This window comes from Agelaius phoeniceus, chromosome 4 (genome assembly GCF_051311805.1).
Source record: "Agelaius phoeniceus isolate bAgePho1 chromosome 4, bAgePho1.hap1, whole genome shotgun sequence".
Classification (NCBI taxonomy): Eukaryota; Metazoa; Chordata; class Aves; order Passeriformes; family Icteridae; genus Agelaius; species Agelaius phoeniceus.
The window spans coordinates 12,770,849-12,794,601 of record NC_135268.1 but is presented as its reverse complement, the minus strand read 5'-3'; the positions used below and the strand labels follow the sequence as shown (position 1 = coordinate 12,794,601).

General features: G+C 51.8%; 2 protein-coding genes and 1 long non-coding RNA gene across 16 annotated transcripts in view; 1 reads left to right on the top strand and 2 right to left on the bottom strand.

Moving 5' to 3' along the window:
• Window positions 1–5,060: 5,060 nt before the first annotated feature.
• Window positions 5,061–13,846, top strand: LOC129120601 (uncharacterized). Of its 7 annotated transcripts, XR_013181958.1 has the most exons (9): window positions 5,073–5,415; window positions 8,631–8,755; window positions 9,269–9,358; window positions 9,919–9,996; window positions 10,099–10,224; window positions 10,834–11,101; window positions 11,443–11,597; window positions 12,706–12,831; window positions 13,204–13,846. XR_013181958.1 is itself a non-coding variant. In XM_077176846.1 (8 exons), the coding sequence occupies exons 1-4, from the start codon at window positions 5,201–5,203 to the stop codon at window positions 10,143–10,145; spliced, it is 465 nt and encodes a 154-aa protein (XP_077032961.1). In that variant the 5' UTR covers window positions 5,061–5,200; the 3' UTR covers window positions 10,146–10,224; window positions 10,834–11,101; window positions 11,443–11,597; window positions 12,706–12,831; window positions 13,204–13,846. The 7 variants fall into 7 exon arrangements, 1 of the variants encoding a protein (XP_077032961.1); XM_077176846.1 differs by lacking the exon at window positions 9,269–9,358 and having other exon boundaries at window positions 5,061–5,415; XR_013181956.1 differs by having other exon boundaries at window positions 5,065–5,415; window positions 8,631–9,358.
• LOC129120600 (uncharacterized) lies at window positions 7,101–14,694 on the bottom strand. 4 transcript variants are annotated; one of them, XR_013181964.1, is made up of 6 exons: window positions 14,365–14,694; window positions 13,369–14,269; window positions 13,026–13,251; window positions 12,754–12,865; window positions 11,009–11,558; window positions 7,101–7,973 (listed from the first exon to the last, which is right to left on the bottom strand). It is a non-coding gene; the product is annotated as an uncharacterized LOC129120600 (long non-coding RNA). The 4 variants fall into 4 exon arrangements; XR_013181962.1 differs by having other exon boundaries at window positions 13,026–14,269; window positions 14,365–14,693; XR_013181963.1 differs by lacking the exon at window positions 7,101–7,973 and having other exon boundaries at window positions 11,092–11,558; window positions 13,026–14,269.
• A 2,370-nt stretch (window positions 14,695–17,064) lies between these two features.
• The window catches only part of SLC4A4 (solute carrier family 4 member 4), a 117,314-nt gene continuing 110,625 nt past the window's right edge, over window positions 17,065–23,753 (bottom strand). For all 5 annotated transcript variants that reach the window (XM_077176841.1, XM_077176842.1, XM_054633400.2 and 2 more), the window contains 3 exons: window positions 22,525–22,621; window positions 20,605–20,684; window positions 17,065–19,874 (listed from right to left, as the gene is read on the bottom strand). In XM_077176841.1, coding sequence (XP_077032956.1) covers window positions 20,641–20,684; window positions 22,525–22,621 — 141 coding nt within the window. In that variant the 3' untranslated portion in view covers window positions 17,065–19,874; window positions 20,605–20,640. The remainder of the gene's footprint in view (window positions 19,875–20,604; window positions 20,685–22,524; window positions 22,622–23,753) is intronic.

The window sequence follows — 23,753 nt, the reverse complement described above, 5'->3', positions numbered from 1 at the left end:
TCATCTAATAGTTCATTAGGGATGCCTACAATAGGGCGCAGCCATTGCAGATCTCCAAGTAACTTTTGAGCATCATGCAGTGTATGTATTTTAATATTTAATTGCAATTTCTGGGGGGTAACAATTTGGTCAGTAAGTATCCATCCTAGATATTTCCAAGGCGCAGATAATTGAATTTTTTCAGGAGCTACAGCCAATCCATGTAGCTTCAAGGCATCATGTATCTTTTGAATTTGTTGACCTATAAAAGGTTGTGGCTGCGCAAATAAAATATCCTCCATGTAATGATAAATGATTGTTTCAGGCCAGGCTTGCCGCAAAGGTTGTAAAGCATTGTCAACATACAGTTGACACAAAGTAGGGCTGTTGCGCATCCCCTGCGGAAGAGAAATCCATTCAAACCTCTGGTCTGGCTCTTCCCTGTTTAAAGCTGGCACAGTAAAGGCAAACCTCTGAGTGTCTAGAGGGTGAAGAGCAATAGTAAAAAAGCAGTCCTTAAGATCAATAATCAAAAGTGGCCAGTCTCTTGGCAACATAGCCGGATTAGGTAATCCTGGTTGTAAGGCTCCCGTAGGCTCCATTTGTTCATTTACAGCCCGCAAATCATGTATTAAGCGATACTTCCCCGACTTCTTTTTAATAACAAAGATAGGGGTATTCCATGGACTTGTTGACAACTGTAAATGACCTTGTATATATTGTTCATGTACTAGTATATGAACTTGTTCCAGACTTTCCATTTTTAATGGCCATTGCTTAACCCACACTGGAACGTCCATGGTCCAGGTTAATGGGATTGGGAAAGTCCATGCAATGGCCATTAGCCTAAAGGGTGCTCATTTGTCAGTACTACTCCCATTTGAGCCAATATGTCCCGACCAATGAGGCATTGTACAGTAGGGGGCAAAGGTACAATTGAGAAAACACTCCACAAAGTTTTTCCATCAATAGTTACGGATAACATGGGTGATTTTCTCACAAGTGTTAGGCCTCCAACCCCGGTAACTGGCACTGTGGTTGGCTGTAATGGCCAGTTGTGGGGCCAAAAATCCGGACTAACAATGCTGGAGTCTGCTCCAGTATCTAATAATCCTTCCAAGGTTTGCCTTTCACCCTAATAATCCAGTATTACAGTGTGCTTTGGTCGATCATTCAGGTTCATTGTTAATAGAGTGAGTCCTCCAGTGGAACCAAACCCTCGCTCCCCTCTCGACTGTGATTGACGAGGGGGTAAAGTTTTAGTCATTTGTTCCAAAGGAATCAATTGAGCTATCCTTTATCCTTTCTCGATTTGTATAGGTGGAAAAAGAGTATGTACCATAACACAAATCTCCCCCATATAATCAGCATCTATTACCCCGGCTAAAACAAATAATCCCATCATGGTAGCCGATGAACGACCCAGAAGTAAAGCTCCCATAGGTAATCCATCAATAATGATTGGTCCCATTATTCCAGTCGGAACCTTTTCCGGTTGGGTTGTCATCAATGTTACTGCTACTGAGGCTGCCATGTCCAGCCCAAGGCTCCCGGCGGTGGCTGGTTGAAGGGAAGCTGTGCTGAGGTGTTGACAGCAGCTACTTGTGTCTGGGCATGGCGACTGGTGGACGCGCTGGCCTTCCCCTTTTCTGAGTGGCGTCGGCAAGCTCCGGTGTTGTGGGTGTCCAAGCAACAATTTTGGCACCAGACGCTGGCTGCTTGACAAGCCCATCGCGTATGTCCTAGACCTCCACACTGGTAACATTTGAATCGGCCAGGAGATGGAGCCCGTGGAGTATTTATTGCCGCTGCTTGTAGGAGTGCAAGAGCAGCTAACACCTGACTCTGTGATGCTTCTGCCTGTTTTTGTGAAGCTTCTGCCTGTTTTTGCAATCCTGCTCCTAATTCTTTAATAGCATCTACTAACATTGCTTGAGTCCCTATGGGCACATTTGCCAATCGTTCTAAAGCTTCTTCTATAGACCAATTAGCTCCTAGGGTATTTAATATGTTCTTTGTAGTCTGATTACTGTTCTGAAGGGCGCATTGTTTCAACAAAGTACCCTTCATGAAATCAGGGACTCCTGCCTGCTCAATAGCGTTGGCTACCTTATCTATAAAAGATTCAAATGACTAATCTCTTCCTTGCTTTATTCCCATATAAGAAGGAATCTCCCCTGGCTCTTTTATCCTATCTATAGCTAATTGCACCAGGCGCATAGCCTCCCGACATTTATCAGGACCGATTAACGCCTGTGCTTCTGTCCGAAGAAAAGGCCCTAAACCCATTAGCTCCTCTAGGGTTATCCCATGTAACGGGTCGCCTGGCTGCTGTGCTACTGCTATACATTCCTGGCAGAGTGACTGCCAGTGTGCATTAAATAAAAGCTGCTGATGCTGAGTGAGGATAAGCTTCGCTATTCCTCTGCAATCAGCCGGCAGCAAAACCTGAGTACCCCAGATATAATCAAGCATTTGTTTTGTGGGCTCACCGGTTACCCCGAATTGACTAACTGTGGACCATAATTGTGACAACAGCTTCCAGTCTAGAGCAGTTATTGATGCTTGAAACCTGCCCCCTGCCACGGGTGAATATATCACCAGACAAGCAACATCCATAGCTGCTGCTATAGCCTCTCTATCCCCTGAGTCCATGATATCTTTTGCTACCGCTGCCCATGCCTTCCTTTGCTCCTGTGCAATGGCCCCCGCTAGGTCACTCTCTGGCCCAGGGATCGGCTCATTACTAGGAGGAGGAGATGGAGGGTCTGGCCATGGTACAGGTGGTGCAGACGGTGCTGCTGTGGCACGCACGGGGGGTGAGTTGCTGCTTGAAGCAGGAGCTGATGTTGGTGGCAAGATGACTGTGGATGTGGCAGGGGGTAAAGGACAATTAAACCAGTCCCCATAACTCTTATTCTTTTCATGCACCATGCTAGCTTGTTTAGCAGCCTTTTCTTCTGCCTGATATTGTAATAACTCATCATGCACAACTCGCCACAACTTTCCCAACTTCTTTGCAGTTTTATCATCATCTATGACTGCCTGCCACATCTTGTCCCCAAATTTACGCCACTCCGTTAACTCATGTACTGTATGAGGATTTTGAAAAAGTCCCTGTTCATACCCATAAGCTAACAACCCATGTAGCTCTTTCTGCAAATCTATGCCCTTAACCTGACGCTTTTGTAAAAAGCAAGTAAATAAATCTATATGCTGTTTGCCTTTCTCTATCCATTTTAAAAACGTCAGTGCTGTTGCAGCCCCACAAGGTCTCGGCAGCACGTATCAGCCAGGCTCTCCGTTAAGGTTGCCCAGGGCGCAGCACCTTCCCTTTTTCAGCGGTGCTTGTTCGCCATCCTTGCTGCGACAGGACCCGAACTCCTACACCGATCCACCGTGGTTGCTGAGATGAAGGACTACATTTTGTTCGTCACGAAAAAGAGACCAGTGTGTTACAAGAGTTGTCTGCTGACTATTTCTGTACTACTTCATCAGATATGAGCTACAAGGATACCAGGGAAGGGGTCGCAGGAGCCCACACATAGTCCCACCCAGCAAATGGTACAAACAGATAACTAACAGAAATAACGACCAGAGAAAGGCTGGGGAAAGGGCAGGGGCAGATTAACACCCAGCAAGGAAACCTTTCCCGCTGACAAATGGTACAAGCAGATAACTCACAGAGATAACGACCAGGGAAAAGCTGGGGAAGGGGCAGGGACAGATAAACAGTCTGCAAGGCAGGATATTTGCTTGCTTAAGCTTGATAGGGCACATATTGTGTTAATCATAAGATTTTGGTAATTTTCCACGGAGAAGTCACCAAATAAAGACATAGGGTGAAGAAGACGCAGCTGAGGAAGATTCCGCAGCCTTTTATCACCGACCACCAGGAGACAGAAGGATGAACCCCTAGCAACAACCAGCGCAGGCGCAGAGAACTCCGAGATAACATGGACTCCTGAAGGATGGAGAGGATAAAAGGACTGAATCAGAAACTAGTTGGTGCGGCAGTAGGTGGAGCTGAGACTCCCCTGTCGCCCAGCGTTGAGCCTTTGCTTACGTAGCATAACTGCTTCAATAATTAATAAATTCTTTGATTGGAAATTGCTCGTTTTGAGTCAATTTTATAACAGTTGCTGTTGCCGGTATCACGTCGCGGGGTCACCATTTGTTGGATCGGTGGAAGAAATGCAGCACACAATATGCGTGATCAACAAGTCTCCCAGTTTATTGAGATAGTTCACACATATTTATATTGGTGTTAATGAAGCTAATACATATTGCAAAGCTGAGCTCAATATTGGTTAATTACTTATCAGTCAACCACACCTGCTTCTCTATTCTTATGGTTATTTTGTTACTACTTCTACATTCTTGTGGTTATTTTGCTGAAACTATCTCCGTATTTCTGGCAAAAGATCCTCTCCCCCATCCTGATGTTGCAGCAAGGTCACATCAGTGATTGGACACTGACTGCTGACTCCTAGACTTCCTTTCTTCTATCTTAACCAGCGGTATCATGTCTATGTGACCTTTCTCCGCTAGCCAACTGTCCACAAAGCTCTCCACACTTAGCTTATTGTTTCAGTGGATTTCCTTATGGGGATTCAGCCTCTCTCTGACCTAAAGGTGCCTTTTTGTCACTTCGTTTGCTTTAAATGCTCCCTGTGCCCTTTGTGTCACTTGTCCAGCAAGGACCTTCCCAAGAACTGTGCAGCTCCTTTGGATGAGTTCTGGAACCTGGAAAAAGGAAAATCCCTGGGAGCATCAGTGTCAGGAGGGTGGCTGGTGTGTCTGTGACACGTTCAGTGCTCATTAAGCTGTGACTGCACTGGCACTAATTAATAGACACGAGAGCAGCAGGCCGGGTTCAGCCGATCTCGGCTCAGTTCGGCTGAACTCGGAGCCGCTCGCTGCATTCGGAGCTCGGCTCAGTTCGGTTCGACCGACCCCGTAATGTTCAGGTTGGTTCGGCTGATCTCGCGTTGGTTCGGCTTATCTAGTTCGGTTGGGCTTATCTAGTTCGGTTCGGCTGAACGCGGTTCCGTCCCGTTCCGTTCAGTTCACCTCAGCTAAACTCGGATCGATTCGGCAAATCGCGGCCAGAGTCGGCCCTTCGGGTACACTCGGCTGTTATCGGCCACACTCGGCTGTTGTCGGCTCCACTCGGCCACACTCGGCTCTTCGGCCGTACCTGATTCTGCTCCGCGGTGCAATGGCGGCCGCTGGCAGGGCCCCGCTCCCCGGCCTGAGCCCCGTGAGGGGACAGAGCGCTGGGACAGCCGCCTCAGCCCGGGTCACCCTGTCCCTGCCCGGCCCCGCGTCCCCCGGAGCGCGCCCTGCAGCGCAGAACGCGGCCTTTGGGCCAGGAGCGGGGACAATGCCCTTGGCTCGGCAGCAGCGCCGGGAGGCAGCGGGCGGTGCCCTCAGGTGAGCGGCCGGAGGGGAGGGAGCTGGGCCGGGGGCACCGGGGCCGGGGCACCCACAGGGGGCCGGGGCTGCTTTGGGCGCTGCTGCGTGGGACCCGCTGTGGGTGGGACGGGTCTGTCCCAGGCCTTGCGGCTCTCTGGGATCGTGTTCCGTGGAATAAGGCTGGGGCTCGTCCCAGCTGCGGGGACAGCGCTTTATTGTGTGAGAAACAAAGTTCACTCTTTAGAATTTTTACAAGTTTGTTAAGGGATAAAAGGCAGCGCTGGAGTGCTTGGCTGTTTGCCAGGAGCACCCGGTTACCTTAAATCGTGTTCTCTATATTGTGTTACATTGCAGTGGTGTATGCATATTCATTGGAGTTTATACATATTCAAACAGTCCTTTGAGTTTAGATGTTCTTTTGCTTGATTTTAACCTTCATGCCATCTTGTGGGTTAAACCAGTATACTTTATTTCTTCCTGTGGTGCCATCCTGTTTTATTTTCACTCCCTCGTTATTTGATAGCGAGGGTCAATAAGTTTTTCCTTTTTTTTTTCGGGGCTCTGATTTCTGTTTCTGTTATCTTGTGTTTCAGATAAGATTGTCCCCAAATGTGGGAAATCACCTAATTATCTGACACCTTTTCTGAGTTCCTTACATGTAAAAGCATTTTAACATTTCACAGTCTTTATTATGCTGCAGTCTAAAATAGTATCTATTACACAGCTATTTATAAAAGCTATGCAGTGCATACATGAACTGACAGATTATACTTTATCAAGAGCAGTAGTTACAGATTGTACTCTCTCAGGATTTTTGTGGTCAATAATACCGTGCCAGAGCTAATAGATAAATGCCAAAGGCAATAACTGCATTTGTTATTTATATTTCTGGGGTGGGCTGAGCTCTGTTTTCCGGGAAGCAGCGGGATGGGTGTCCCTGTGCCCACCCCCCTGGGTCCCAGAGAGAAGCTGCTCCTGTGGCTGCAGCTGAGGGGCACTGGGAAACCTGAACAGTCCTGATGGAAACCGATGCAAAACCAGGTTTTGTTGGGTTTGGGACTTGCCATTTTCCCCTGATCCCTGTGTTTTGCCTTAGGAAACAGGAACTGGGCACCAGGACATTTTGTTACCCTAGAAGGGACGAGTTTGTTTGTGTTTATTTCCTGAGCCACCTGGGACGATTTGGGTCTCAGTTGGTGCCTGAGAGCCTCCTTCTGTGTCCTGGGTGGGGTGGTGGCTATCAAAGGGGTAAAAGTTGGAGCAGAAAGGTGGGTGGAGAGGAGAGCAGTGGCTCTTTGGGGATTTGCATCTGGAAAGGGCCCTCAGTTTCCTGATGGGAGCCCTGGAAACAGAGCTGAGAGTCCCTGAGCAATGAGGATGGTGCAGCTGGAGTGCTGAGAGTGCAGAGGCTGCAGTGGGTGTTGTCTGCTCGGTCTCCTGATGTCCCATCTCTGATGCTGGGCTGGCACCCAGGCACCTCCCAGGGCTGGACACCCTCAGGGCAGGGGTGGTTTTGAAATGTTTTAAATGCTGCAGCAGCTCCCTCAGATTGGATGAGTGTGAGGATATCCAGCTCTTCCTTAGGGCTTGGAGCATGGCAAGGGTGCAGTTCTCATGGTCAGTCTTGTTTAAACACTTGTAATAGCAAAATATTTTAAAACAGAGACTTTGAGGAAATAACATTGGTGAGTCTGTTGCAAGGATAGGTACAAGCTGTCTTTATTAAAGATCCACACTGCTGGATGTTTGGTCAAAGCACTCTGGGGACAGAAGGTGTCCCCAAAGCTTCATGAACCCCTTGTTTTCTGCTGGTAGGGCAGGGTGTGAGCCCAGCCTCGGGGGCTGTGTGGCTCATCCTGCCTGGAGCAGGGACACCCTGTGAGGCTGAGCCACAGAGGTTCAGTTGTTGGAGCAGGTGGGGATCTCTTTGTGCCTGGGAATTGTTGTTGCTGCGTTCCTGTCCCAGCTGCAGGGTTCCCTCAGAGCCTGTGCCCTGCAGCAGCACTGGGAGCTCCTGTGCTGGGCAGGGAGCAGCTCTGGCCTGGGGCTTTCAGTCCCATCAGCGTCCATTGAAATCCAGCGTTTGTTTTACTTCCATCAGCCTCTCTGCTGTGCCACCCTCGGTGCCAGGGGACAGAGCTGTGGGAAGGCTCCATCCCATCTGTGCCAAGTGCTGCCAGCACTTCCAGCAGCACTGCTGGGGCATCAAGGGCTGCCTTTGGAGCCTGGCTTTCACAGAGGGTTACACACTCTACCCTTCAGCATCCAGCTGCATCCTACAGCTGGATAGTTCAGCTAGCAGGGAGCAGAGTCAGCTCTTGGGCCCAAACCAGGTTTTGTCCCACAGAGAGCGACTGAGCTTCCTGAGGTAGCACACAGATGTGCACTGGCCTTTGGGGCTAATAGTGAGTGCTGCCAGGTGATTGTGATAAGGTTGAACTGAAGCTTTCTTAGAAAAGCCATCAGCTGTAAGGAGAGAGAATCTATGGAAAACAGGTGGCTGGTGCACTAGCTGGTAGTAGGTCCTGGGCTTTTCTTCTTCTTCTCTTTAACCTGTTCTTAAGAGGACCCCAAAACTGCAAAATCGAAAGGAAGGGGGATGTGGGGGTGAAAGTTGCTTTTCATTTTTTGAAGTGTTGCTGTGGATTTTGGTGTGTTAAGTGGCACTACCAAAACAGCATTGGAATAACCAAACTTCAGGACGCTGCACTTAATTCCTTGAATGTGTTTGTGTGGGTGCAGGAAATGCCAAATCCCAAGGCAATTCCATGTCTGTAACTTCAAGTGCAACATCTTTAAAACCAAGTGCTCAGTGTGGGCTTTCCACGTGGATGCAAATGGTCAAAGGCCTTTCTTGTGTCCCAAAAGCAAAAACCCTTTCTCTGTGAGGTTTTGGAGGGGATTCTCTTTGGGATTTCTTGTGATGCAGCATCCTGGGTGTCCCTTCCTTTGTGCAAAGTCCAATGGTAAAGGATGGAATGGCTGACACGCGGGGTCTGGGATAAAAATGGTTCTGTTAAAATTGGGCAGAGAATGCAATAAGAAAAATGAGCATCCTTTCAATGTCTGAAATAGTCAGGAATAAAAGTGCTGGAAAAGGACACGTTTATGTTTGAATTGGTGTCACCTCTCATGGATAAAACCCCATAGTGAGCAATCAGAGCAGAAGTATGAGAGCTGGGATCCTTTGACTTCCACAGTGGATTTAATTTTCTTTTTCTCCCCTCTTTCAGGGCAGGAAAAATCATCAAACTCCTCCCATCTTTGCCAAAAGCTTTGCTGTTTAAGCAGCCAAAGGCAAGAGGCCTCAGCACCAGGGGTCTGCACTGGAGGGCTCTGGTCCTGCCCATGCTGTGGGGTGAGTCAGAGGGACACAGGGCTCCTCTTTTCCTCTCTGCTGGGATTAACTGCCATGGGAATGCCATTGCTGACAGCCCAGCCCCAGCTGTGTCTGCTGGAGAAGGGCAGAGGTGAAGAGACAAATGCCAGAGTTCCCTGGGGATGCTGGAGTTGTGGTGTTGGCTGTGCCCTGAGGGGCAGGTTGGGCATTATCTGTGCACCCAAGGACTGCTCTGGGGGTTTGGGAGCTCTCAGTGCATTCCCAGCTCTGCCAGGGCTGGCAGCCGGTGCAGGGCTGGGTGACAGCCTCTGCTCGGGCTGGGGGCAGGCATGGCCCTGGCACAGATGCAGGGGCAGGGCTGGGAGGATTTGGGAGCAATGGGAGGAGAATGAGGGATGGTGCTGGGCACAGGGGTCAGCCTGTGCTCGTGTCAGCACAGCCCTGCAGGGCCCTGGCATCTGGGAACAGCTCCAGCTCTCCTGGTGCCCAGGGATGGGCTCTGAGGGACTGGGTTTACCTGTGGCTTTCCAGGTCAGCAGGAACAAGGGCAATGTGGTGCCAGAGCTGTGGCCCATCAGGCTGTATTTCCTTCTGGGAAAGCAGAACAGTCTCTGGGCTGAGGTGAGTTTCCTGCAAGTGCTTAGAATCCAGGGAAAAGGGAGTTCAGGAATTGCATCTGCTGCTGGGAACAATGCCTTAGGCTTGCTTAGTTTGTGTCTGTGAGAAGTGGGCTTTGGGCTGGAGAGGTGCTGTTGGCAACAAAAGATGGAGTCAATCCTCTCCAGGGATGTGCAGTGAAGGACTGAGTGGGAGGGAAGAGGAGTATTTAGAAATGATATCAGCATTTCTCCCAAAATTGGGGTGGAGCAGTGATGGGGGTGGTTGGGTTTTGTCTGGGCCTTGTTATTCCTTGTGCCATTTTTCAATTCTGTTGCATGATTTACTGTTCAGTGCCTTTCTAACAAAAAGTGACAGAAATTTAGGTTTAGGATTAGAACTTAGGTCCATTCACTGCAAAATCTTGCCAAGGCTGGAGGACTGGGATGATGGCTGCTCTCAGCAAAGGTCACTTATTAATGCTGTGTCAGATTTCCCTCAGTGCTGGGCAGGAAAGGTGAGGGTTTGGATCAGGAATTCTGCAAACAAGGCCTGGGTGATGGTTGATTTGTTTTGTTTTTCAGTGAGCCAGGGCTGGCACAGGGAATCGTGCAGGTACTGGTCTGGCACCGGAGCTGCTGCCCTTTGGAGCCATTTTAAGGGTATGATCATAGAACATTTTGGGGGCTGTTTTCAGAACTCTGGGTTTTAGAGCTCCTGTCCCCAGCCCATTGCTAACCCTGGGACATCTGCTCTGGTTTCAGGCTGCCCTTGCTGGAGCACCCTGGTCCCTGCCATCCCCAAGCCCTGAGACACAGAGGGAGCCCTGTCCCAAGTGGCCTTTGGCACCTTGTCAGGAATGTGGCAGCAGCCCCGGGAGCAGGCTGGAGGTGAGAACTGGGTGTTTGAAACTGAGGAGTGCTTATCTGGGGCTGGGGGGAAGGGGGAGGAGTTTCCACCCCCCCTGGAGCTTTCCTGCTGGGATGGGGCAGCACAGGGAGCAGAATTAATTGTGCACCTCCCATGGGCATTGCTGGCCTTGGTGTCTGTGTTGTGCCATCAGACCGTGGCACTTTGCTGCTGTCACTGCCACTGCCACCCCAGCTGGGGGCTGTGCCCTCCTGCCAGCCCCACACAGGAGCTCCAGGGGTGCCTCTGTGCCCTGTTGGGAGCATTTGCTGGGAATGTGCCTCATCCCTGGGAGTGTCCCTTTGTCCCTGGGCTGCCAGACAGAGCTTTGGGCGGCTCAGGGTTGGATTGCCAAAGGCACTGAGAGGGAGCAGCACAGGGAGGGTGCTCAGAGAGGGGCTGGCAGAGCCCAGCTGGCAGGCTGTGCTGGGTGCTGCAGGTGGGTGGGTGTGCACTGCAGGGAGCAAATGTCCCCTTCCCTAACCAGCCCTGCAGATCCCAAGGGCTCCTAGAGCAGGATTTTATCCCTTACTTCCCTTTGTGGAAATTTATTCTCCAAATTGCCATGAGCAATTCTTGGATTTCTCTAGGAGAAAACCTCCCAGCAAGACAGATTGCAGTGGAGGCCAGAGATGTGTTTGGAGCAGGGAGTGCTGAGAGCTGCGTCTGCCTGTGCTGCCACAGCCTGACCACAGCCACATGGAACAGCCTGGAAAAGGGACTGGGGGAATTGCTGATGCCCCAGTGAGAAGAACACAAACTCACAGCCATTCAGCCTGACAGTCCCCTCCACCCAGAGCTCAGCACACATCCTCAGAGTCCAGCAGCTGAAGGAGAAAAAAACCACAGAAGAAAAAGGTGTTTTATTTTGCTCTAAAGTTATTTTAAGTTGTTATTAAAGCGTAACCAACATTTGCTCTTGATTTTGGTTGGGTGAATAACAAGCAGTGGGCATAGATGATGCCATTCATGAAAACCTGCTGTAATCTAGAGGGGATACAAGAACTGTTTGTGTAGGAAAATGTGAGGGGATGTCAGGGGGAGTGAGGTGGCATTTTGGAGGGAATTGCTGAGGTAATTGAAGGGAGACCAGCAGACAATTTCCCTGGGAAATCCAAGGCCCCTCGGGCCCACAGCCAGGACTCTCCAGGGCTAAGGGGTCAGCACTGGAGACTCACTGTGTCCTCCTTCCTTGGCAGCAGCCAGCAGGGAAGGGAGAAGAGGATCCCTGTGGGATGAGGCTGGAGAGAGCGAGCAGAGGAGCAGCCTCGGGCTGGAGAAAGGCAAAGGGACCAACATGGTGTCACCAGGGCACCTGTGAGGAACAGAATGGACACTTGGAGGTCACATGGAGGTGAGGAGTGGATGGTTTGGGGCAAAATGGGAGTTAATCTCCAGAGAGATAAGTAGGGGATATTTAGGAGGGAAAAGCTGAGGTGATGAGTTCACCCACCCTGGCACAAGGTGTGTTTGCACAGGCTGGGGCCAGAGGTGAAGGTCAATCCAAAGCCAGCCCTGCTCAGCCTCTAAATCCCAGGATAAGTTGTACAGGCTACCCACTGAGGGATTAAAAATACATAAAAATGAAACCAAGAGCATTAATGAGGATCCCGGGAATCTCATTAACTTGTTGTCAGAACTCCTAACACAGTTTTGAGCTTTGATGACAAGAATGCATTTCTTTATTAGGATTATTCACTGTGTAGGAAATGGAGTTTATTTGGATTTTAAAGCCCTCATGGTGGCCCTGACACTGCTCAGGAGCTGGTAGGAAAAGCAGAGTCAGAGCTCCTGGCAGGCACAGGGTGTTTTCCCCCATAGTGGATTGTGGAGCAATTGTCTGGGACCTGGATTGTCCCACTGGCTGATGCCACTTGCTGTGGTTTGTATAATTCCATACATTTAATTCCCAAAAGTTCCCAGCCCAGGGGTTTGAGCTGACAGGGCAGGACAAAGATTGTTCTCTGTGTGGTGCCCAGATTTAGGGTTCCCTGTCAGCTGTGCTAGATCTGATGAATTATACCCATAGCGCCAACTTCCCTGCTCCATTCCCACTGCAGTAACCCCACAGTGCCCCATGGAGTGTGGGTATTCCCATGCAGAGCTGCTGCCTTGGACAGCAGCTGTGTCAGGAGCCAGCAGAGCTTCCAAGGAGGCTCAGCAGCACAGGGACAAGGAAAGGGTTATATTCCATAGAACTGGCTATTTAGAACCCTCACCCCAATGGTGTCCCTGGGCTCACTGGACAGAGCTGCCTGGAATGGAGCTGATTTCACCCCCCCCCCGAGCTCCAGGATGGAGAAGATGCAGTTGGTGTTTTAAAGCAGGAGAAGGCAGTGGCCAGATGTGCTCCCAGCCTGTGCTGAGGCAGCCCCTGTGCCCAGGTGGGGACATCTCTCCCTGCAGAAGCTCAGCTCCTTTCAGAGCCTCAGCAGTGGCCTCTACAAATTCTTTTCTCTCAGGAAAGGGATCTGCATCTCTGTCTTCAGCACACCTCCAGTGGGACCTACCTGTGAAAGCTTTCCATGACATCTGCACTTCCAGCTGGATCCCTGGAAAACTCCAAACTCCATCCCACTGATTTTCAGGTATCTCTGAGGGCTACTGCCTGGGATTTAATATCTGTGGGGGAAGACTGCCTTGGCTTTAATGCTGCTGATGGATGATGGCCTCAGGCTGGGGAGGAGGGAAGGGATTTGGGGTGGCTGGGACATAGCTGGCAGCTGTGTGGGAGCTCTGAACCAGGAATTGCTATGTGAGCCCCTCTGCAAACGGCCCATGCCTCCATTCCCAGTAATGCCAGCTGCTCCTTGGGGTCCTTCTGGGCTGTTGGTGGTCTCTGTCCAGGCTGAAGCATTTCCACATGCCTGGTCAGAGCAGCCCCTGGCCAAGGAGCCACGGTGCAGGCACAGCTCCTCCCCTGCAGATCCCAAAGACACGAGGTGCTGCTTGCCTTTCAGGAGCTTCTGGCCTCCTCCTGCCCTGCGCTCCCAGCCAGCTGGGACACACTGAGGGAACACCAAGGAGCATCGCTGGCAGCAAGCAGGAGAGACACCAAGGCCTCTGGGCCAGAAAAACAGCCCTGGCCTCAGCAGCCATCATCGTTTTGACCTGGCAACACTCACCTGCAGGAAACACCCCCACCACTCTCCAGAAGAACTTTGGCCACAGAGCAAGGTGACCCTCAGGAGTTGTCTTGTTCCTGGGGAAACAAAGGGACATTGTGTGAGCACATTTACAGCTGCTGGGTAAATCCTGGAAAGGGCAGAAAAAGCAGGGTTGTGGGGAAGAGTTTGGTGCTGACATGTTGAGTGCCAGCCAGTTCTGCCCTACAGCCATTGCAGGGGCTGGTGTGTAAAGCAGCATTAGCAGAAGGGAAGGAGCTGCATTTGTAGAGGAGTTCTCTTACTGGCAGCAGTCATTCCCATCCCTCACAAGACCTTTGGAACAACCCTGGGATTAGCTCAGGTGTTTGGAGCAGGGTGCTGAGAAGGCCAGAATTCCGTGTTCCATGTGCAGCTGGGCAGTCATTTCTCAGCATTTGATTTGATGATCCTCACAGCTTTGGAAATAAAGAACAAATAGTTTTCACTGTTTTTTTAACACGTGGGGTTTTTCCCTTGTGTTTCCCTGGGGCTCCAGTCCCACACCAGGCACAATGGGAGCGGGAGCAGCAACACCTCGGCCCCAGCGGCCGTCCCAGAGCGGCTGCTCCCGGCCGGGGCGCTGCAGCCCCCGGGGGTGCGGACATGGAGCAGGGGCTGCGGGCGCTGTGGCTCGCAGGGGAGCGCGGTGCTCGTGGCGTTACCGGGCCGGGGGGGGGCTGCGGGGCGGCGCCAGCCGCGATCCAGAGGCTGCTCCTGGGAAGCATCATCTTCCTGGTGGGCATGGCAGTGGCACAGCACCGGCTCCCTACTGCCGCGGCCAGAGCGGCAGCGCCTGTCCCAGAGTAGCTCTTCCCGCGGCGATGCCGGTTCTGATCCCAGCCCCAATGCCACCTCGATCCTCCGGCCCCGACACCTGTACCTGGCCCACCGAGAAAGAAGCGGCTCGGCCTGGCTTCCACAGGAAATACCGGCAGGACCAGGACCCGAATCCCCGGGCCCAGATACCGGTCCCACCTGAGCGCGTTGGACCCCGCGCAGCACCAGCAGGAGCCCCCGATCCGGATCCCCGCACAGCGCTCCGACTGACACTCCCGCTGCATGCCGAGATGAGCACTCCCTGCAGAAAGCGGGATAGGCGCGGATCCGCCGGGATTTATGGGCGGGCGGGGGGCGGGGAGGAGGCGGGGCCCCGGGGGCGGGGCCGGCACAGGTGTGAGAGACCCCAGTGCGGCTGCGCGTGCCGGGGCCTGGGGGGATTTAAGGCGCGGGGAGGGCCCGGCGGAGCCATTTGATCTTGTAGGGGGTCATGGGCTGGAGGGGGTTAGGGTTAGGACGGGCTCTCTCCGGGGGAGGAGGGGGTGCCTGGGGGCTAACTCCCCCCGAACGGCGGCGGGGGTGGGTGGTGGTGGTGGTGGTGGTGGGAGGTGACAGGACTCCAGGGGATGGCCATGTATATGTGGCAATTTTTTTTTTGTTTTTTAATGTGTATTCACACTGCAGAGTGACGTGCTCGCCTCTGTTTTCCCCCCCACCCGCCACACCCCCCGCTGCCTCACCCCCCCCTCCTTCCGGGCCCCGGTCCGGAGGAGGGAGTCCCCGGGAGGGGGCCGGGGCGGGACCCTGTCCAGAGAAGGTGTCCAGGGGAGCGGGCGGGGCCTGGAGGGGGAGTTACCCTCCCAGTCACCGCCCCCTTCCCCGGACCCCCTCCGGAGGAGGGGGGCCCCCCATCCCAGAATCCCCCCCAATGTGATATCGGGAAAGCCGGAGCCCCGGCGGTGTGGGGCGGTGTGTTGGACTGCAACGGGGGCACCCCAGCGAGGGCGGGGGCGCCGGGCTCCGGCCCTCAGGGCTTTATTATTGCCCGGCACCCCGAGCCCCGCGGCTGCGAGGAAAGAAGGAGTGGGGGGGACGGGGAGACAGGAGAGATGGGGGTGGTGAGGACGGGGAGGGAGAGGGGTCGGAGTGAAGAGGGAAGCGGGAGAGGAAGAGAAACGCCGGGGGGGAGAAGAGGGACAGTGGAGAGAGGAGGAATAGAAGGGAGTAGCGGGGAAGGGACACAACGGGAACGAGTAGGGGGGGTCGGGTTTGGGAGGAGAGGAAAGGAGCGTTTCAGGGGGAGAGGGAAGGGGGAGAAAGAGAGGGAATACGCGAAGAAGGAAGGAGGGGTAGAGAGAGGGACTGAAGGGGAGGTCGAAGCCTCCGCGCCTTACCTGCAAAGCCCGCATAGGTAGCTCCCGTCCCCACCGTGCTCTGAGTGAGCAAATGGCGGCCGAGGGCATTTCCGGGGTCTAAATCATCTCGGCCCCGCCCCGCGCACCTGAGCCACGCCCGCCCTGCACACCTGAGCTGGTACCGCCCGTTACCGCCCGGTCCCGCCCCCTTCACCGCCCGGCTCCCCCCTAGCACCGCCCCATGTTCTGTCAGGTCCCGCCCCTGGTACCGCCCCTGTGCCCTCCGGCCCCGCCCCCCGTACCGCTGTCTCGCGGCCACGCGGGGGCGCTGCGCTCGCACCGCGCTCCGTGTCCGCCAGAGGGCGCCCTGCGGGGTCCCGGCCCCACACGGCGGCTCCGCACCGGGGAACGGCCGCGATCCCGCACCCGGCAGCGCCCCGTGCCCGCGGCCATCCCGGGCCCGAAACCAACCGATCCCGGGCCCGGTGCCGCTTCGATCCGCCCGCCGGGGGAGAGGTGGCACCGCCCGGGACCCCCCGGCAGACTACAGCAGTGCTCGGTCCCCGCACTCCTGGCCGCCGTCGAGGCCCCGCCGCAGCATCCCGTGTACGGTGTGGTCCCCTCGGTAAGCCCCCGACAGGGCCAGCCCCGGGGCTGCCCGCTCCGCCCGCCCCGAGAGCACTGCGCCGCCGGGGCAGAGCGGCCGACTCTCCCTCCCTTGCCCCGGGCCGCAGCCCCGTGGGGCTCTCGCCCGTCGCGCCCCTCTGGAACCAGCGGGGCTGGATCGCCGTGACCAGGAGGAGCCGCTCCGCGGCTCCACCGGGACCTTCCTCTCCTCGGTGTCCAGCTGCTGCATTTTTCCCATGCCCGTTGCTTGCTTCTTGAAATAGGTGAGACCTGTCCGACCGCTGGGCTCATCTACGTACCCGGTACCCAGGGAGCTGCCCACTCTGCCCAGTACTTGCTCCAAAGCTTCCAGAGGCACCAGAGCTGACCAACAAAGAGCTGAGTGGCAAGGAGGTGGCTCTCCATGCCACCAGGTGCGTGGTACTGCCTTTGTGCAGGTTACAATCCCAAAATAAAACCATTTGGATTGGAAAAGACCCCTGAGATTGATCCCGGTCAGTTCCTGACCCTTCCTTCTCCCCTCATTTTGGTGATTGAGGAGATAGTCCTCAGTTCCCTCCGGAGTGCAATCCCAGGGAATCCCAAAGGAGCCGCAGCCCAGCCCTCCCCCGAGGTGCCTTCACCTCCAAGTGCTGCCCTGTGCACCGGCCCCGGCTGAGCTCAGAGCTGGGGGAGCCCCGGGAGCAAGCAGGGATCCAGGGGCCCGGAGGGCAGGGGCCAGTGGGGGCCCAGCGGACCCAGACCTTCTGGCCACTCTCTACATCCAACCACTCCCCCAGGTATCCCAAAATATGCTTCAGTGGGTCCAACACTAGGGTGTCAGAAGCCCCTTTTATCATCAAACTGATTCTGGGATCTCGGTTCCATCAGACAAGACTTGGCACATGATGAGGGAAAACAGACATGAGCTCTCCCATAAATGCATAAAGTTACTTTATTTTCAGTATACATTTATTTAATTTTGAAAAATATAAATGCTAAAATATCTCATCATCTTCATCTTTTGATTCCATAAAAGTCACAATAGAAAGCTTCATAAAACTGTAAAATACTATAATGTTATAAGGAATTTCATTTTTTATATTACTGGAAAAAAAAATCACTTTAATATGTTTGAAATGTTTTCTGCTTTTTTTCCTTTTAGTTCCACCATCTGATCCACTTCATTTCATCCTAAGTCCTTGTTCCCTCCTCCAAAGAAAGCACGGACTTAGGAGAATTAAGAACAAGAATAAAAGTATCTCAAAGTGCGACTCGATTCCAACAGAGATACAAAGGTGCGGCAGCCCCGGGAGGGAGCAGCGCAGGCCGGCTCCCCGCGGGCTGGGACCCGGCATTTGCTGGGGGAAAGTAATTTTTGACGGCTGCCTCTGATCTTGGAGGGCTTTGGGTCAGTCTCCACACTTATTCCCTGAAGCGCCCACCCAGACTTCCGACAAAACACCTAATTTGGATCGAAAGGACGTTCTGGTTTCTCCAAGGCCTGCAGAGAGCCTTTGCTGCCACGCTGCAGCTCCTCCCTGCCGCCAGAGGGGGGCGCTTCTCATGCAGAGCCTTTGTCCTGTCGGCAGCGCTGCCCTCAGCGCAACACAAAAAAACGCAACACAGAGAAAGATCTAGAACAGCAGTCAGGACACTTCAAGTGTATTTAACACGGTTCAGAAGAGAAGACCTCATTTTTGGGGAGACAGATCACCAGGCAGCAGCAGCTGGAAGCTGTGCCCATGGAACCGAGCAGGGCAGCCCCTGCGACCCACCTGATGGCACCTCTCCTGTGGGATTGCTGCACATGCTTGGTCTGGGCAGGACGTGCAGCAATCCCCCACGCAGCTCCTGTGTGCTCCACAGGCCATGCTCCAGCCTGTGTCCCCACAGGGCGCCAGCACTGGTGTCCACCAGAGGATGGAGAGCATTGGCTAAAGCTGGCATCACACTTGCCAAGTTACCTGGCCTCCAGCAGCAGGAGGGATCCCAGAGCTGCTCCTCTTCAGGCCTTTCCCAAGTTTCCCCAGCATTTTCAGAGCAGGTTTCAGCTGGGTTCCTGAGATAGCCAACACAGATTTAATGGAAACTGAAGGGGAGACGCCTCAAGGGCGAGCAGGGGCTATACAGAGGTGGTGGCTCCTGTGTGGGAGCAGATGCTAAAATTTGGCATTTAAGGTCTCAGCACCATCAGAAATTCCTCTTGACTTCACCAACCCAGACTTTGGTTTCACAAGGACCAAGTGGCAGCATGTGCCCATCCTCTGTGATGGGATTGTCTCCATCAGGGAATTCACCTCGAGAGCTGGGGTACTTTTTCTTCTTGTTCTGTTTTTTATTTTTGGACGAAGCTTTTCGTGTGTTCCCCATGTCCTGGTGAAGCCCAGTTTCCCAAAGATGCCTTTAGATGCACATACCAGTATGAACATGCTGCAGAGAGGAAAACCTCTCTCCTGATGTGATGTCCACTTGCTTGGTTGCACCTCAGAATCCTGGGATGCCCATGCCTGGCCTGCTGAGTCTTGCTGCATTGCTGGTGTGGGGCAGAGCAGCCAAGGTGCAGGGTCAATTCTGCAGATGGTGGAACACAGGGCTGGGATGCAGGAGGATGTTTGTGAATCTGAGTGTCAGGATGAACATCCCAGCAGGCCATCTTCATTTTCCTCCTCGTTCACTGTGCCCGAGGCACACCTTGGGTCTTCTCACTGCACATTCAGACACACTGGTGTTCCAAGAAAACCACAGAGCCATCCCAGGTCAGAAATCAACGACAGGGATAGAATCAGCAGCTGTCCATTCATGCTCTTCTAAGATCACAAGAGATTTAAGTCTCTTTCACAGCAGGGATTGCTCATTACAAAAAAATCCAAGAACCAACTTAACCCTAAGAAAAACAGATGCTTCGGAGCACAAGGTGTTAATTGAACTGATCCAGCCCTATGCCACGTCCTGGAGATTGCAGTGTGATGTTGTGGGTTTGTTTCTTGTAAAAATCACATTATATATGGTACAATACATTTTTACAGAAAGCCTGGCATCTAGAAATAAGAGGTAGAACTACTCATAACTATATGTTTCCTGCTGCAGGAAAAAAATTCATTTTTCTTTACAGTAATTAAAAAAAGGTTAAAAAAAATTGTCAAAAAAAAAAAAAAGTCGTAGGTTAGGCCCCCATAATTTAAACAAAATAATCTAGGAAAATAACACTCTTCCATGTACCTGACAGATTAAGTCCATTAAAGTGTTTCTTTAAAAAAAATTGCATAGGAAAGGGACGTTTCCAAACATGCTACAGCGATGGCAATGGTCTGTCTGTGCTGGGAGTGAAGTACCTTCTTTTTTACCTACACGAGGGTTAGCAGCACGTTCCAGCAGTGGGAGCAGACACGGAATGAGCCTGGAGGTCAGCTGGGCTCTGCAGACAGACAGACAGCGGCTCCCGGCGTTCCCGCGGGGCTCAGGCGGGCCCGGAGCGCTGCTGCCCCCGCAGCCAGGCAGGGAGGAGTCCGGGAAACACCGAGGGCGTGGGCAGGGAGGGGCAGGGCGGGCTCCGTTACCTTCACCGTTGGGAGCAGGGAGCTTCTCAACATTTGGCTAGTGACAAAATGAATTGGTAAAAGATCGGACAGACAGACAAATTACAAAGTAGTTTCTGTTCCCTTGCTCCTCCAGAAATAACCATTGTCTTCAGGCTCAAGTTCTATTCTAATTTGAGGCACAACTTTTACTGGAGTTCGTGGAGGGCTGCAAAGAAGAAGACAGACAAAGTCAGAGCAGCACAAATGCTGGCTTTGGGAATGCACAGCCAGATTTCAGGTAAGGCCCACACACAGATAACCTGAATGAGCTGCTCTGAACATTGCTTGGACACTTCCAGGGATGGGGCATCCTGGTGCTCCACCCCAGGCTGTGACAACACCCCTCAGCTGCCACTGAAATAATCCAGGCATCGCTGCTGGGATGAATTTCAGTGCCTAACAGCTGTAAGCACAGACACATCTTTGGCATTTCAGAGGAATAAACTTGCCTTGCTCCACATCACAGTTCTGCTGCTGGGAGGCCCAAGCTGGCCCCAAGGGACTGGACTCTGAGCACTTATTACTTGCTGCAGTTTAAGGTTATTCTTTACTCTGTTTTCCACCACAGATATGGAAAAATGGATTATTTCCCCTTGGCAACAACTCTCTGGGCTACCCCACTAGCTCCTCATCTTTCTCCTGGTCTGATTCCCAAACCTGTTCTCAGTGCAGCAGCCAGGAGGCCAGGGAAGCTGCCAGGTCTCTCACAGGTTCTCCACTCCCCATCCCCAGCCCTGCCAGGAGCTGGAGTAACTGTGGAATCAACTTGTTCATGATCACCTTGGGAGGCAGCAACCCAATGCAGGGAATGTTCTCCAAGTGTTTTATTTTAAGAGTCCCCTGGAGGAAATTTGCTGTGTTCTGAGGGGGGCAGAGGTGCATTTTGGGGTGCTTACCTTGGCATGGCGTGTGATTGAAGGAAGGGAATTGTATCAGCACGATGTGTGGCGTTCAAGGAATGTTGGTGATTTTTCTCCTGGGGGAAGAAAGCCTGGGTGTCACTGCTGCACACCCACTGTGCAGTGCCTCCAGCCCTGCCTCAGCTCCCCCAGATCTATGGGCCAAGCTCTTTTCCTGCTAGCTGCCAGATGGATTTACAGCTTGGTGAGGAAGCTCTGCATTCCCTTCTCTCCTCTGACGTAACACCCCTGGGATGCCAGCAACCCCATTCCCAGGAGTTCCCCCCTGTTTGGGGCCTGACACTTACCTGGGACCTGTCCCCCTGGGTTACCCCCCTCTGTCACATCCAAGTCCTTGGGAGACACAGGGTGGCTTCCCTCTGCTGACTCTGTGGGAGCCATGTTCTCTGGGAATGACAGTCCTGTTCCTGCTCTTGCTGCAGGAAAGCTGCTGTCAGTGGTACTGCCAGGAATATGCCCTGGATCACAGTTACATTCAAGCACAATCCCACAGTGGTGCTGCATTCCAGTTTTTGGGTTTTTTTTGGTATTCCAGTGGCCTGATATGTTTTAATTTTTATTTTGCATTGCTTTTAATTAGAAAGCAGCAAATAAAATACTGGATTATAAAAATGTATAAATACACAAACCAACTACAGTTCAGCCCATGGCTAATTTTATCTGTTCCATCTCCAAGGGCATCCCAAGAACCAGGCTGATGCCACAACTAACTTTTCCTTAACTATTTTAGCCCTTAAGATGTTGGAAAAAAGGCATCTGATCCTGAAATCCTGAGTAACAGTATTTAGGATGCAGTTTGTTTTTAGTATCAGGAATGCACTAAGTACATGGAATGAGGAGGATATGAGGTTGCCTGTGGCTGATTTTGGATGATGTGCTGACATCAGCAAAACATTGAGGATATCCAAATAGCCAAGAAAATGCTTCCTTTCCAATGTTTTTATTTTATATCCCAAACTCTGAGTGTCTCTGTATCTAAAAGCCACAGGGTAAGGCTTACCATTCCCTGAGGGCTCTATATGCTACCAAAAGGAAAGGAACCTGGCTCCCAACTCCTAAGACCCATGGATAATTTAAGGATCTAAAGATGTGAGGGGTTAGATCCTGCTCCTAGGAAGCACTGGCCAGGCAGTAGCACTATTTTATTTAGTTTGTACTTCTCCCCTCCCACCTCAGAGGAAAAGGGCATTTGACACCCTTAGTATGTTAAAAAGTCATCCCAAAGGCAAAACCACCAAGGTCAGCTGTGATTCCTCACTTTTAAAAGAGGAAAATGTAAAGTGGGAATGACTGAAAATAAAGATTAAGTTAAACAATTACAGCTATTAACATCGGAAATGAAATCCTAAAAGAAGAGCACAAACCACCTAAGAAGGGAAATATGTTAATGGCCAACTGATCTCTGCCTGTGCAGCTTAATGACACAAATAAATAATTACTCTGTTAAATGCTGATTTTTGCAACTGCTTGGCACCTAGGGGAACAAACAGTGACAGGACAGCGATGCAAATCCAGAACACAAGGCTCAGTGGAAAAAAAAAATAAATCCCACCATCAGCAGGTTAACACCAAGGGGGAGAGGGAGAGGAGAGGATGAGAGAGTGGGTGGCCAGGAGACCTGTCAGGAGCTGGAGAAAAGCACTTAAACTGGAGGCACCAGAAGGAATAACATTGACAGTAACCAGCAAAGAAAAAAAAAGCTCACAAAAGCAAAATCTGTCATAAAGCAGGGGCCTGGAAATTAAAAAGGAGAGGGGAAAAAAAAAGAACAAGAGAATACTTCTGAAGTAAAAGGAAAGATTAAAAATTATTTTAAAAATCACTAAATAGACACAGATATAGTTTTGTAGTGCAAGTGAGAGTCAAGCAGGCATGCAAGAGCTTAGTTCTACTCACTGTCAGCAGGTTTGCTATCACTTAGGAAAGGTTCCTGCTCCATGATGTCCATTGGTATTTTAATACTTGGGACTTTTTCTGAGTAGGGGCAGTCAGACTGTGAAAGAAACGTGTAGAAGGTCTTAGAATATTCCCACTGCTCTCTCCCTCATTGTCTCCCACACATTAAAATTATCCTTCACACAGTTCTGTAGGAACAGGTAAAAGAAAAGAAGGGAAAAGAGAAAAGCATCCTCCAGCATAGCTGCCTGATGGATTCCACTGGTTCCCCACTGCATCCCACTTTCCTTGATTACCCTAATACTCCAAAAATAAAACAGAAAAGAATCATCCTGTGGGATTGTAAATTGTAATACATCTCCTTTCCCACCCCACCGTCAATAAAAGACACCATCCCCTTCTGCCTGGAGTCAGCTGCAGGAAATAGAGATGGAAAATGCATTTGTGGGCAGACACAGTAGGGCCCTGGCTGCTGGAAAAGCTCCTCCAAACCCTTCATCCTGCTGGAATTCTTGTAAAAAGCCCTTGCTTGTTCCCAATTGCTCCACAGGACCCAGATATGACATGGCAGAGGCTCCTTACATCAGACTGGCTCAGCTCCCTCTTTAATGCAAGTGGAGTCAACCCCAGTCTTAGTTACAGCTCTGGTTCAGCAATTGTAGAGCCCTTGGAAGAATTCTGTAACCCTGGCCCAGCCAGAGAAACAGCAACCAGCTCAGGATGGGGCACAGGGAAAAGCTGGAGTCCGCCAGAGCTGGGGCACCAGCAGGATTTCACCCCCACTGCCTTCTATCACCCACCTGCTTTGGCTCAACAGGAGTGCTTGGAATTGTTTGGCTTTTTTAAAAATAAAGGGAACTCCTCAAAGCCAAGAAAAGGCTGTTATTGCCTAAGTTGGCAAAGGCAGGAAAGTGGGGTTTGCCAGAAATGTTGGGACATCTTTGTTCCTGAAGAGAACCAGACCCACAACAACAGGGTAGAGGGAGGAGACCTTCCAGTCAGGGCAGGAAAACACTAAGGAGGCCAGAGACTGGCTCTTCCTGGATTATTATTCTTATTTTTAATTTATTTTTTAACATAACTGATATCCAGTGCCTTATTTCATACTCCAACATCAAGATGTTTCCTCAGGACTATTTTTATGAGGCTGAGGGACAAGCAGAACTCAAAGAAAGCACAAGCAACACCCAGCAACTCCCTTGGCTGAACTCAGATCCATGCATTGGATC

Excerpts from the sequence above, each read along its gene's own strand:
- LOC129120601 (XM_077176846.1), top strand. The coding sequence starts at position 5,201 with ATGGCGGCCGCTGGCAGGGCCCCGCTCCCCGGCCTGAGCCCCGTGAGG. Across the intron at positions 5,416-8,630 it reads GCAGCGGGCGGTGCCCTCAG|GGCAGGAAAAATCATCAAAC; the intron begins GTGAGCGGCCGG and ends CCCCTCTTTCAG. Across the intron at positions 9,997-10,098 it reads CCTTTGGAGCCATTTTAAGG|GCTGCCCTTGCTGGAGCACC; the intron begins GTATGATCATAG and ends CTCTGGTTTCAG.